The sequence below is a fragment of the Gymnodraco acuticeps genome, unplaced genomic scaffold, assembly GCF_902827175.1.
Source record: "Gymnodraco acuticeps unplaced genomic scaffold, fGymAcu1.1, whole genome shotgun sequence".
NCBI classification, from domain to species: Eukaryota; Metazoa; Chordata; class Actinopteri; order Perciformes; family Bathydraconidae; genus Gymnodraco; species Gymnodraco acuticeps.
This window is the reverse complement of record NW_022990023.1, coordinates 934,634-948,440: the sequence shown is the minus strand read 5'-3', so window position 1 is coordinate 948,440 and position 13,807 is coordinate 934,634. Positions and strand designations below refer to the sequence as shown.

Genomic DNA, 13,807 nt, shown 5'->3' with positions numbered 1-13,807 from the left:
CAGCATATTACTAGACCGACTGGAAAACTGGGTGGGACTTTCGGAAACAGTTCTAAATTGGTTTGAATCCTACTTAAAGGACAGAAACAACTTTGTTTCTATAGGTAAATACACATCTGAGTTGACAAATATGACATGTGGGGTTCCTCAAGGCTCTATCTTGGGGCCTCTTCTCTTTAACATCTACATGCTACCACTGGCTCAGATAATGAAAAACAACAAAATAAGTTACCATAGCTATGCAGATGACACACAAATTTACGTAACAATTTCACCAGGAGACTATGCTCCAATTCAAACACTGAGTAAGTGCATTGAACAAATCAATGACTGGATGTGTCAGAACTTTCTCCAATTAAACAAAGATAAAACTGAGGTAATGGTTTTTGGAGCCAAGTCAGAACGTATAAAAGTTAGCGCTGAGCTTCAGTCTGCAATGTTCAAAACAACAGATAAAGCCAGAAATCTAGGTGTAGTCATGGACTCTGACCTGAGTTTCAACAGTCACATTAACAGTTACTAAATCAGCCTACTATCACCTAAAGAATATATCTAGGATTAAAAGACTAATGTCACAGCAGGATTTGGAAAAACTTGTCCATGCTTTTATCTTCAGTAGACTCGACTACTGCAATGGTGTCTTCACAGGTCTCACTAAAAAATCTATTAGGAAGCTGCAGCTGATTCAGAACGCCGCTGCTCGAGTCCTCACTAACACTAAGAAAGTGGATCACATCACTCCTGTTCTGAAGTCTTTACACTGGCTTCCTGTGTGTCAAAAAATAGATTTCAAAATATTGCTACTGGTTTATAAAGCACTGAATGGTTTAGGCCCAAAATACATTTCTGACCTCCTGCTAAATTATGAACCATCCAGATCTCTCAGGTCTTCAGGGACTGGTCAGCTTTCTGTCCCCAGAGTCAGAACTAAACATGGTAAAGCAGCGTTCAGTTAGTATGCTCCAAATATCTGGAACAAACTCCCAGAAACCTGCAGGTCCGCTGCAACTCTGACTACTTTTAAATCCAGGCTGAAGACTTTTCTTTCTGTCGCTGCTTTTAATCGAACTATTCATATCTTAAACTGCACTGTAACTTTTATCCATGTATTTTTTCTTTTAATGTTTATTTTATTAGCTTTTCTTTTTAATGCCATTTTCTTAATGTCTTTCATTTTTTGTAAAGCACTTTGAATTGCCTTGTGTTGAAAAGTGCTATATAAATAAACTTGCCTTGCCTTGCCTTGCCTATAGAGTGCCACAGTGACGCATCCTAAAACCCGGAAGTAAGCTCACATAATCTATCGATTAGATTTATGATTCGAAAATTATAAAAGTAGGGTAGAGTAGACATGTGGAGATTATCCGACTGAACAAAACGTGATCCGTCTCTTAAATGTGTGTCAACCACAGACCTTATTTCGAGCTATTTTCCAAAATCCTATGGAGAAATTGCATTGCTTTTTTGTCGAGGGAACCGGAAGAAGCTTACTTCCGGGTTTTAGGATGTGTCACTGTGGCACTCTATTAACGAGGACTTTTGTTTACCAAGCCCATGTCCCTCGAGAAGCATTGGTCCACGGCCTTTTAGCACCCCCAACAGTCCTATATGCTTTAGGTTAGAAAAGGTCAGGGCCAAGGTTGTGGTAAGTCACAGCCAATTCAACAGAAGGAGGGGGAATATGTAAACAGCCTGAGAGGAAGTGTTGCCTAAGAGGCACATCTCAAAGATCAAATGTCCCATGTTTGAGAGAGGACGGCATGCAACAGCAATCCAAGGCTACGATTTAGGATGTGACAGAGTAGACGCCGAACTGAACCGCTGAACCAACATGAGACGTTTTGGTAGCAGTTTCAACCTTGTGTGTCCAAACCATTAGCATATTCTGCATGTGCATGTGCATTCTGCATGTACATTATGCATCAAGGTAAAACTTGAAAATAAATTATCCCTCTATGGCATGACTTTTTATTTTGGGAGGAAAAAAATGTTTCACCATGTGTTTTAGGAGCCTAGGGGTCCCTGATATTATATCAATTATAAAATGTGACCCCCCCTCACCCCTCAACCGGGGGTTGGGTTGTTGCCTCAGGGCACCAATGTGCTACGAGGGTATTGAAACACCAAGGATTTCTACAATTCAGAAGAAATAGAAAAAACAACTCTATATGAATTCAAAAGGTTTTCTTTGTGTGTGTGTGTGTGTGTGTGTGTGTGTGTGTGTGTGTGTGTGTGTGTGTGTGTCTGCGTGTGTCTGCATGTGTGTGTGTCTGTGTGTCTGTGTTTGTATGTCTCTGTGTGTGTGTGTGTGTGTGTGTGTGTGTGTGTGTGTGTGTGTGTGTGTGTGGTGTGTGTGTGTGTGTGTGTGTGTGTGTGTGTGTGTGTCTGTGTGTGTCTGTGTGTATGTGTTTGTATGTGTGTGTCTCTGTCTGTGTGTGTCTCTGTCTGTGTGTGTGTGTGTGTGTGTGTGTGTGGTGTGTGTGTGTGTGTGTGTGTGTGTGTGTGTGTGTGTGTGTGTGTGTGGCTGTGGCTGTGTGGCTGTGTGTGTCTGTGTGTGGCTGTGTGTGGCTGTGGGTGTGTGTGTGTGTCTGTGTGTATGTGTTTGTATGTGTGTGTGTATATCTGTGTGTATATGCGTGTCTGTGTGTGTATGTGTTTGTATGTGTGTGTGTATATCTGTGTGTATGTGCGGGTCTGTGTGTGTATGTGTGTATGTGTATGTGCGTGTCTGTGTGTGTATGTGTGTATGTGTGTATGTGTGTGTGTGTGTCTGTGTACCTAACCCTATCTTGACCTTCACTGTCCTCACTGTCAGACGGAATAGCCCTAACGGCCTGATCGTGTCCCTTCTGCCCATAACATGTTTTGGGTCCATTTCCTGTAAATATCAGTAGAGGTAAAAACATTGATTAGGTTTATCATTTCACAGCTGAGCACATTTGCACACTTGTATGATATTGCCTGGAAAAAAGTGGTCAAGTGGCACAGTGTTGCCCTGAGGCAACGAACAAAAAAACATAGTTTTAGCTAATTAATAAATACATAATAAGTCTTTAAACAATCAAATATACTTATTTACGTATTCATGCACATGCATGTATTTTTTATTTTAAGTTGTGTACATTTCTAATATGTTAAAAAGTTAAATGTATGTTACCAAGTGGTGGCCCTGAGTCCCCTGCAGCTTTGCTTGCAGAAAGGACTGCTCCACCCCCAGACAAAATGCCACACCCATATAATTCCCTCATTTTATTGGACACCAGCATGTCAGGTGACCTTGTGTATATTTAAAAAAATAAAAATATTTAGAGGGCCAGTGTGAGGTCGAAAAAAGTGGTTTGTTGCCTGAGGGCAACAGTATGCCATAGAGGGTTAAGTAAAAAAGTAGCCTATTCATTTCTTGTTTGGCAACAGATCCAGCTCTACATTGGTGACTCTTACTCGAAGTTTAATAAAAATGTTCTTTATCGTCTTCATTTCCGAATATTACAAGAGTCTCCCATTGACACTCATACACAAACCTATGGTTCCATAAAATGTATATATAAGGTACCGTATAACATAATACACTGCTAACCAGCTCTGATTTACATATCTTGCTGATTGATTTCTGTAAAGGGTACATCTCGGAAACATTGTGGTGACAGGATTGAAGCAAAAGACATTCAAATATGGATAATACCTTTAGGGCAATCTGCATGAAAATGAGAGAGATAATAATAAAGCGGGTAGAAGGTGGTCGGAGATATGTAAAATGTTGAGCCAGACCTCATTCACTCAACTGTGATGAGTGTATGCTTTTACCTTGCAGCTGGATCCTTGCTTCTGGAGCATGCTCTCATGGTTTTTGACAGCCTCGCCAAGACAAATTCTTTTTTTTCTTTTTTTATCCAACACGCCATATTTCTGTCCTTCTGCTCTCTCTCTTTTTCCCTGTCTCACGGCCCTCCTTACTCGGGGGCTCTCCCTGCCGCCCTCTTCCTTATTGATTTAGTGAGGTTCAGTGGGTAGATCACAGCACCAGCAATGGAAAGGGCATGGGATCAATTCCTACACAATTCCAAGCATTCTCTGGGTTGTCACTCGAGGACACTTTGTCTGCAGGATTTTCCCACTGATGCATTCTGTTTTGTAATTGGTGCCCATCAGTGTCAAATCTCTCTGCCAGATACATGGTCAGGGACACACTTGAGAATGTGTTGAGATTGTATATGTACATGTTTTGCACTATAGAAACGCTACTGGAGGCCTGCCGGTTCACAATGTCAAAAGGATTACATTTACTGTAGCATGTCTGAGGGCATGGTTTTTGCTAATGCCTCCTTCAGCTATGCTAATATAAATAATTTATATTCTGGGATCATGACTTTTATGCCAGCATTTACAGAAATCCCTATTCATTTTAAATAATTAAATCTTTAAAGCCATTTAAATGTGATTGGCCACCATTGTCAGACAATGGCACACTTTTTTACTGTGACTGAAAATCCCTAGCACTAGCTCGATTGCTATTACTCAGTGTGTTAACATCAAATTGCAGCATTGAGCTACTTCTCTGAGGCTTACAACAAGCTTTTGTAAGAGAAGATCTGTAAGTCACATGCTGAGACCAAAAAAAAACAGTTTGGGTTCAAATGTTTCTGAACAACTTTGAGATTCAAATGATAAAAGCTAAGGCACAAAAGCTTGCCTTCCAACTAGGACCATATTTGTGAATTGTTGCAGCTGCACACACACACACTGTGCAGAAGCAGCCCTGCTTAGGCCGGCCTCAACGAACAAGCAGAGCGTGTCTCAGGAGAAACAGAGGGGTCTCAGAGGCAGCCCGGCAAATCTGAGCCTGACCTCCCTGGAGACAAAGAGAGAGGCAAACTGGATTTATATCTTTGTTTTTAATCCCCCTTACACGCTCTACTGGTCCTACATTAGTACTTTGGGCAGGCATCATGTATAGTCAGGGAGAAAAACAAATAACAACAAAAAAAACATAGGCTTTCGTGTCAGGAACTGTTATTTTTCTCCAGGACATCAGAGAAAACGTTCATCCGTGTCACTCTCCTGTGTTTCGCTATCTGAAATAAAAATGTGCCATAACATCTGACTGCCTTTTAGACTCCATAGCTGCATGACGCTAGTTATTCAGACTGAAATGTCTCTTCCTTACCGCCCCCCAGTTTTCGGTTTGACATTTTCCTCTGATTAAGCCGTTTTCTGTTTGGATTTATTTTTCTATTCGGGCCAATCACTGTAACTAAAGTATCCATCTGGTCAACATATTTTTCAGGCAACATAGAATCAGCGTTTGCAGTTCGGTGGCTAATAGACAGCTATAACATGCCGAAATGGTTTTTGCTAATTGACTTTATAGGTGATTACATACTCAAGAATTCTGTTCACTTTAGAAAAGATGTAGGGCCGACTATAAGTACTGAATCCTCCCCATCCATTTTCCGAGATGCCAACGGAACCAGCTGATAAATTAAACCTATGGGGATGTCAACAAAACACTTTTTCATCTCTAAAAAAATGAAAATGCCTCCAGTGCACAGCTGTTCTGGTGGTTAATGGTTGTTGCTTCAGTCAGTTGATTAACAGAAGCCTTGATAGCTGCGTCTGGCTCTCACACAGATGACAAAATAAGTTCCACCTATAAGGCGCTGACTGACTCGGTTGTTTTCTCCAACTGGAGGGGAAGCAGCCATTGACTCCACTGAAAAGCAACACCAGACCTTTGAATTACTTGACAAAAATGTGAATGTGGCTGGCGATTAGCTGCTCTGGAATCAGGCGAGTGAGATGTGCATGGAATTACAACCACACTTCACTAAGGAAGATTTCTCAGAAGCGAGAAGAGAGTGGGATTGGGCCCTGAGCCAACACAGCGTCCATGGTTTCCCCAACAGGCATTCATTGTGCCTGTGATTTCCCTACTTCTGAGCCAATGGGGCTTGCATGTAGAGAGTGGATTCGGATACCTAACAGCCATAGACACAGATAATGTGTGAATTCATGAGTGTGGCTGCACACATGCTTGATGCTCGTCTTTGTGTTCACAAGTGTGCCAGTTTATCTGTGTCTGCCTCCCATATGTTCATCAATGCAAGCTGAGGAGCAAACAAAGGAAGATAGAAAAGCACAAAAAGCAAAGCAAAAAAGGAGGGAGGTATACAATGACACAGAGAGCGGACACAATAAGTATGGGGTAAGGTGGAGAATGATGGAGAAAAAAGACTAAAGGAGAAGGTGAAATATGGTATTATCCCCAACGGACAGAGCTTGTCTTTCAATCATAAAACAGAGATTCATTTAGATCTTCACCAAAAAGCAGGAGCAATGGCCGTCAGTGGAGTAGGAAACAATGCATGTCACTGCCTCCTATACGCAGCCCAGATTATGTGAAACCCAAGACCATATAGTATAACTGCATTAGCACAACATTTAACATAATATATGAAATCACTTGGCTGTGGGTAAAGGCAAATGCACCTGAAGCCATGTTTTACAGAGCATTTCATCATCAGCTGAGACATTTTCTGTGCATCATTACACTTTAAGTACGCTGCATTGCACAACTCTACATACTAGTATGCTCGATACATTCAAGCTTTAGAAGGAGCTGCATTTCCGAAACTCCCAAAGCTTGATTCATAAAAGGCTGTGTTGTGCCCTAAAGGATACTGTGTTAGTGTTTTGCATCTATTACAGCACATTAATGCTGTACACTAGGGTTATGTGAATAAATATAAACAGCACAGAAGTGGAATGAAAGTAATATGCAGTAAAGAGAATGCTTCAATGTTTTAACCCATAAAAAAATCATGTCAATATGAAGCAAGGGAAAGAAACACATAACAACGGGATGATGTTTAATACAAAGCCTTGCCTTGGGAGAATACGCATCGACGGTGAGCTCCGCTGACTATTATATTGTAGCCACGTTCCTTAATGTTTATTGTTGTTTGATACAGTGTGAATTCGAATTGTCTTTGAATACTGGAAGTGCTACCACAATAGTTTATGAACCTATGAACTATATAAATCAATGGATTTACAGCTGTTGTATGCACAAGGAGATTTGTAGTTCAAAAATGTAACAATAAGGGCTTTGATAAATGTAAAATTAAATCAGTAGTAACCAAGACACATATATACTGTATGTTTACATAGACACCTATTCTGCAATAAATGTAATATATTTAAATAGTACAATAAAAGTCTGCAATTTATCATGAGACCTGCTGACTTTAATTTTATTTTAATGATTTTCTTTGCTTAACCTTCCACAGTTTTACAACAAGGAGAGACTTAAATAAAACATAATAAAGATGAAGTGTAAAAGATCACTGATTCATGGATGTTTGAAATATATTTATAATAGCAGAGGACTGCCATAACTTTCTATGTAATAGCTATTGCAATGGCAGTATACAAAAAGAAAGCAGATAAGATCTATTTCTTCAAATATCACTTTTTGTGGGAATATTGTTTTGTTTTAAATCACTGACATCATCAATTATTCCAATGCTAACCAAAGAGCAAGAGCTGCCATGGTGATGTTTTTGGAAAGAAATGGGGCGGGAGTTTATAGCTTTCATTAGAAAGATCTGGTTTAGTACTGTGGAGTTTACAAAAGAATATTGGCAAAAATCTGTTCACATTGATTTTAGAAAATGAACGTAAAAGAGTGTTTTGCTGTCTGTCGACAGCTACCTGTAGCCTGATAGACATTTACTAAATACAGGGGAAAATATGTCACACGTCAGCCAAAAAGTCAGCCCACTCAGTATGATGTCAACATGTAGACTTTAAATCTATCAACAACATCCGCCGAAAATAACTTGTATATGTGAAAGCTTTTATTCACCGAGGACAGCTTTACTAAGCATGCTTTAGCTTTTGAATGCAGTGCCTTTTTATAGTATACAGTACAGACAGATGTGTCCTGATGTTCACAGAAGGGGGCTGCCTGGTTTGGCAGCTTTCAGCTGTTTGGCAGCTCTTTGTCTGGTGACGTAATTGACTGTGGATCAGTGGATTAGGCTGCAAGAGGAGTCTGAGGACTTTCTATTGACATTTCTACACTTTTGTCACATTTGGAATTCTTTGTTGATGTTCTTGATTTCTCTCAATACGAAAACCACAAAGTTAAAGCTGTTTTCTTCAAAGCTATTCAACTGCAATAGAGTACATATGGTTTCAAATCCAATGTCCACCCAATGTATATGCTGGAAATATGTATGCCCTGAGGTAAAGAGCAAGACAATGATGCCACTTGATCACTGTTTGCCTGTGGAATCAATGCCATTGACGCGTTCCAACTGATGAACGAGATGATATTATGTAGTCAACCGGAACTGCTGTCCACACCAGAAAAATTGAGAAATGAAGGGTTCAGTTTCCACATGAATGTTTTTCATTTCCCTCCAGAGCACTTTACTGAGAAACAAAAAAACAAACAGGAAATAGACAATATCCCTCCCATGGTGTACGCACTGAACTCATATTTTAACCACAGCATTACACAGTACTTGTCACTGGGTCCTTAACATTACTGCAACCACATGAAGCTAATGTGAATGCAAGTATACATTGGTGATCATGAGCCAAAAGTGAGTTATAAATCAAAGCTGACAAATAGAGGGCCTGTAGTTTGAGGGGAAACAATTCAACAGAGTCATACACAGTCAGGACTCATGATGACACTCACATCCTGCCCCGCCCACGTCTGAAAAAAATGCCTTGTGATGTTAAAATGTCCCCGGTGGAATGAATAATCAGGAAGCCTTCCTTTTTTACACAATGCTAAATACGCAAAAATGTTGAGCTCTCTTGCTTTATACCCTGAGTCTCCCTCAAGCCTTTCCCTCACTTAGCCCACTCCATCTGCCATCTCTCTCTACTCACAGCTCCCACTCTTCATTCCTCTGTTTTGTTATGCTTCCTGCGTTCTCTTCCTTCCTTTGCCGTCCTCTCATACTTCATGTTGTTTATCCAACTATTTCTTCTTGTTTCTCAATTTGCTTCCACATTTCTATCCACTTGTCCTTTGCAACCTTATTCTCACCCCTACATCCATCTACCTTACCCTCTGAGCCGTCTCTATCTCCCTGTCCCTCTCAGTGTATCCCTGCAGTGTGAAAGCAGTACCTGCGACACTCCCAGTATCATCTCATCTAAATGAGATGTGTGGCCTTGCTGTATCTGATTCCTCTAGACAGGAGGTGAGGGCTAACCTTTCTCCTTCTTCGACATCTCAGCAGCTCCCGTTATTTGTTTTCATAACAGAAATATGCTGTCCTTGGTCACAGCACACATCCCAAAGCTTTAACATCTCAACTCAAGCAGACAAAACAAAGTAAATTCTGCTAGATGGAGCCCTGCCTTTAATGGTACTCAAACCAGCGTGTGATAAAAGAAAAACTCCTCCGGAGGTAAGATTCATATCGGATTAATGCACAAGTGAAAGATAAAGACGAGAGGGGTGAAAATACTGCGAATATCCCCTGATATCTGTCCGTGCTAATGAATACGATTAATGTTAAGCTGCTGGAGTATCCACTTTCCATGTAGATATTAAAGTACATTTATTTTTCTCAGACCATGAGTCATATCAGAGCATATCAGACAATAGAGATATATTTTTACCCAGGCCTACAGTTATATGTGATAACTAGCAGCTATATTGATATACAATTTTTACAACAGTAAAGGCCCAGAAAAGAGCTCTTGTGAAACACTCATCTCAAGTTCCATCAATAACCTCACAACAACACTCAAGCACGCACCCAAAAAGTGAACTTACGTGTTCTGAAGCGATGGTGTGGGCGTGTGGCCGGGCCCTTTCCTGGACGCCCGTGATTCCATCGTGACGTGGGCTTGACAGGTGCTGCCTGCTGGGAGGTGGTCGGCTGCGGCTTGGCAGTGGTCTTCACAGTAGCTGTAGTGGATGCTGTAGAGGTGACAGTGGCAGACTGCCCTGGCTTTGAGTTGACGGCGCCGTTACGTCCATTACCAGAGCCGGTTCCTTTTTTAACAGTGCTGCGAGGGGTGACCTCCTTACCGCTGGGTGGTGGGGTTAGTCGGGTGGCCCGAGTGGTGGAGGTGGTAACTACAGTCCCACTAACACGGGTGCCAATGCGGTTGTGAAGGTGAGGAGCGCGGTTACCCTCCCCATTGGCAGTGCTGCCATTGGCTGAGTGGTTTGCCGGTGGCCCTGGTCGAGTTCTTGGCGCTGGGGCAGTACCATCTGCAGCTAGCGGTGTAGTAGTCGACACCATTGCTGTGGTAGAGGCAGTTGAAGTGGTGGTGGCTGTGGAAATGTCGGGCCCCTTGGGCATGGCACTGGGTTTGGAGAGAAATATAGGGTCCTGTCCAATGCTACCTTTGGGATCCACCAGATCAGTAGGGACATAGTCTTGGACGGATCCCACAACAATCCATTTCAGCAGCATCAGACTGAGTCCAAGTCCCACAAAGCCCATGACCAGGGGCACAGCACACAGCCAGGTCTGCTGGCGAGGCCACACAGCACAGGGGCCACAGCGGAGGGGGCCCGGGGCTCTGGGAGACGCCTGTTCAGCCCCTGGCTCCTCCAGCGTCATGGCAGCTAGACTGCTTGCACCCGAACGCTCGCTCATCCTGCCTGTGCTTTCTTTGTCTCTTGGGGTGTTCAGGATGTCAAACAGGTGGCCAAATGATACAAGGACATATACGAGGAAGGGGATGTGGTGCAGAAGAGATGTTGGGCATCTTAAGTACGTACACGCACAATAGTTAGCCTATATAGATACATGCACAGATATAAAACACAAACTAATGCACAAGCACCCGCGTTCACAAGCACCCGTGCTCACAAGCAGACACAACCACTCACAGTCACCGTACTAATTAAAAGCTGGCACAGCACTCAAATGCATACACAAGCAATATCACCTACACTCCCTCTGGCGGACAACAACCCAAACACACACACGCACACACACAAATATGCACAATAACATACACACTTCCAAACGAGCACGCAGGATATGGAGAGGTGAGAGAGCGAAGCGAGGTGGCGCCTCACTTTAGTTCAGCACTAACGAAGCGAGGATAAATCCCAGGATGCTTCACTCCCTTGTTAAAAAAAAGCCGACGTGAAAAGCACGGAGAAGGATATCGATCCGCGTCAGACTGGAGCTGTAAATCCATGTGCGTGTGTGCGTGCGTAGATCAACAACCCAGGCTACGGCAGCACCCTTCTCCACTCTCAATTGGTTGATTATCGGTCGCATAAGGTCCTTAAAATACAACTCACTTTAACCCGTGATTTTCATAGGTTTTATTGAAGTTATTGGACATTTTCTACATACATTAGAGAGCTTCCCTTGCAGGTGTATTTGTCGGCTGCTTCAAGTTTGCCTCTGATATCCCTCAGTTCTCCATGCCCCGCCACCCTTTTTAAGCGCTCCAGCTGTCGGTAATCCAGTAGGGAGAGAGCCGGGGAAAGCCACCGAAACTGAGACGAGGCAGGGATCTGATGTGATCTGCCAGTGTGGGGTGGTGTTGGGGTTGCCCGGTATAGCAGGCTAAATCCAACTGATCCGGGTCCAATCCCTTACGCCGATCTCTGATTCTCCCAGAGTGACAGTCGTGCGTCCGGAGAGCTGTCTGTCTGCGATGATAGATCCGGTATCGCTGTGTGTGTAGAAGCCCGGTTTACCTTCACTGCATTCCCACAGTGGTGCAAGCAGCAGAAAAGGAGATGGAGAGAGGATGGAGGGAGGGTGGGGGCTTTGAAAAAATGATGCGGCGGCTGTTCTTGGAGGCTGCAGACTATGAGACACAGTCAGGGAGAGAGGGTGGAGGGATTGTTGGGTGGGTTGTTCAATCCGCGGTGAGTGATGTGGGCTGCACGGCAACTATCCCATCCGGCGCTCTCCTCCGGTTCACCGCCGTCCTCAATACTCCAAAGTGACGACTTGTGACTGCCCCATGTCTCCCCCCAGACTCCACGGATGTATGTGTGCGCTGACTTCCCTTATCAGCTAAAAGAGAGACAGAAAAACATTCTGGTGGATAGAAAATATGGAGGTTGTGGGAAAACAAGAGAGAGAAAGATGCGTGTTGGCTAAGCTCTGCAGCAGATGCAGATAGGAGGCAGAGGGAGGAGGCGGCAGCAACAGCAACGCGCCCCACACACACACACACAAACACACACACGGCGTGGAGAGGAGAGGCGCTGCCATAGACACACCCCAGGGAGCGGTGAGAGGGAGGGAGGGGTAGAAGGAGGAGGGAGGCGCCACCCCGATGTCTTCCACCAGTGGCACACAAGAGCAAACAAACCAAACACCTGGCTCATAATTTATGGGGGAGTTAGAGCCCTACTTCAACTTGATACGTCCGTGGGCAGATGAATCCTTTATTTAACAGTTCACAAGGGACAGGGGGGGCTTTAGGTGCACAGCCAACAACATATGATGGGCAGTAAGTTAAGAATATGAGAGGAAAACACACAATATAATCAAGGCTCATTTGAATAGCCACATTTGGCATTTGTATTCTTAATTTTGAAAAAGCCTGTGTGTAGGAAGGAACCTATAGGTGCCATGCATTTGACAACACAATGATGTATGCAAATATGAAAACAGGGGCACTACATGCGAAGTTCAGGTAAAACAAAATGTGAGAATGTACAAAAAGAGTATCTAAAATGTTCTGCATGCAATATTCCAAATTATTTTTTGCAAACAGCAAGTTGTAACTAGTCCCATTCGTTTCCTACTGCCGGTATCTATTACACACATTGTCATCATAGAAGACACTTCAATGCAGTTCAGTTTCAAAGTGTGAGTCCCCAGTTTTCCTTGATTAATTTCTAATCTGAAAATACGTTATTTTTTTAACAATTGAGAAGTTGCGTTTGTCAAAAGGCTAATCAGACATTTGGATGTCTCTTGTGTCTCGTGTTTTACTCTTTGGTTCTCATTTATAGTTTCTCCAAGATAAAGTTGGATGATGGTATTATTTAAAGCTGCTTCTTTGGAACATGATTGATTCTATTTAACAATTAAACTGGGTTATCGACAAGTTCAAAACAATTATTTGGCATTGAAAAATTGGGTGGATAGATGCGTAATAGGAATAATCTTGAAAACTGGTGTGTGTATGTGTGTTCCTCTGTGAGGGTGAAATAAAGTGGGGGAAGGTGGTATGTGAGTAAGGGAGAGTAAAATGTATGTATTTTAAACAAGATTTGTATAAGCATCTGCAACACACAGTTCAAGACCGTTGCAATCATTCCACAAAATGTTAAAAACACCTCATTCATCATTACTGTTTAAACTGCTTATGGCTCATGGCAAAAAAGGGATGCATTTCAAACTCTTCACATTCCCCAAAGGACTCTAAAAGTATGCCATTCTGAATGCATTGTTTTCACATAACAATTTGCACCAACCCGGGGTTGGTTTTCCCAATTGATTTTCATAAATTATAGAAAATGACTGACACAATTGCAGCACTGTGACATCTCCATGCTTATTCATATTTCTGTATAGATCAATTGTTTTCATTAGCGGCTTGCTAATGTGTCTGATGTGTTTGGCTGCATTGTTTACTGCTTTAGGAGTAAAGGCATCGTCTCGTGTCTGAAGACACTTTTGAACTTGACAGGCTGTCGACAGTCTTTACCTCCAAGGATTTCACTTTGCTCTTTTTACCCTTCACACTCATTTGAAGATTCTCGATGAAAAAACAAATCCGAGGACTAACAACAGTGGAAATGTATTCAAATCATCATTGGTTTCAATTGTGTATCACTTTG

General features: G+C 42.6%; 1 protein-coding gene across 1 annotated transcript in view; it reads right to left on the bottom strand.

The window, feature by feature from the left end:
* nrg3b (neuregulin 3b) overlaps window positions 1-12,143 on the bottom strand; it is a 215,413-nt gene extending 203,270 nt beyond the window's left edge. The window contains exon 1 of the mRNA XM_034214835.1: window positions 9,803-12,143. Within this exon, the coding sequence (XP_034070726.1) occupies window positions 9,803-10,637 (835 nt within the window). The 5' untranslated portion in view covers window positions 10,638-12,143. The remainder of the gene's footprint in view (window positions 1-9,802) is intronic.
* Window positions 12,144-13,807: the final 1,664 nt, after the last annotated feature.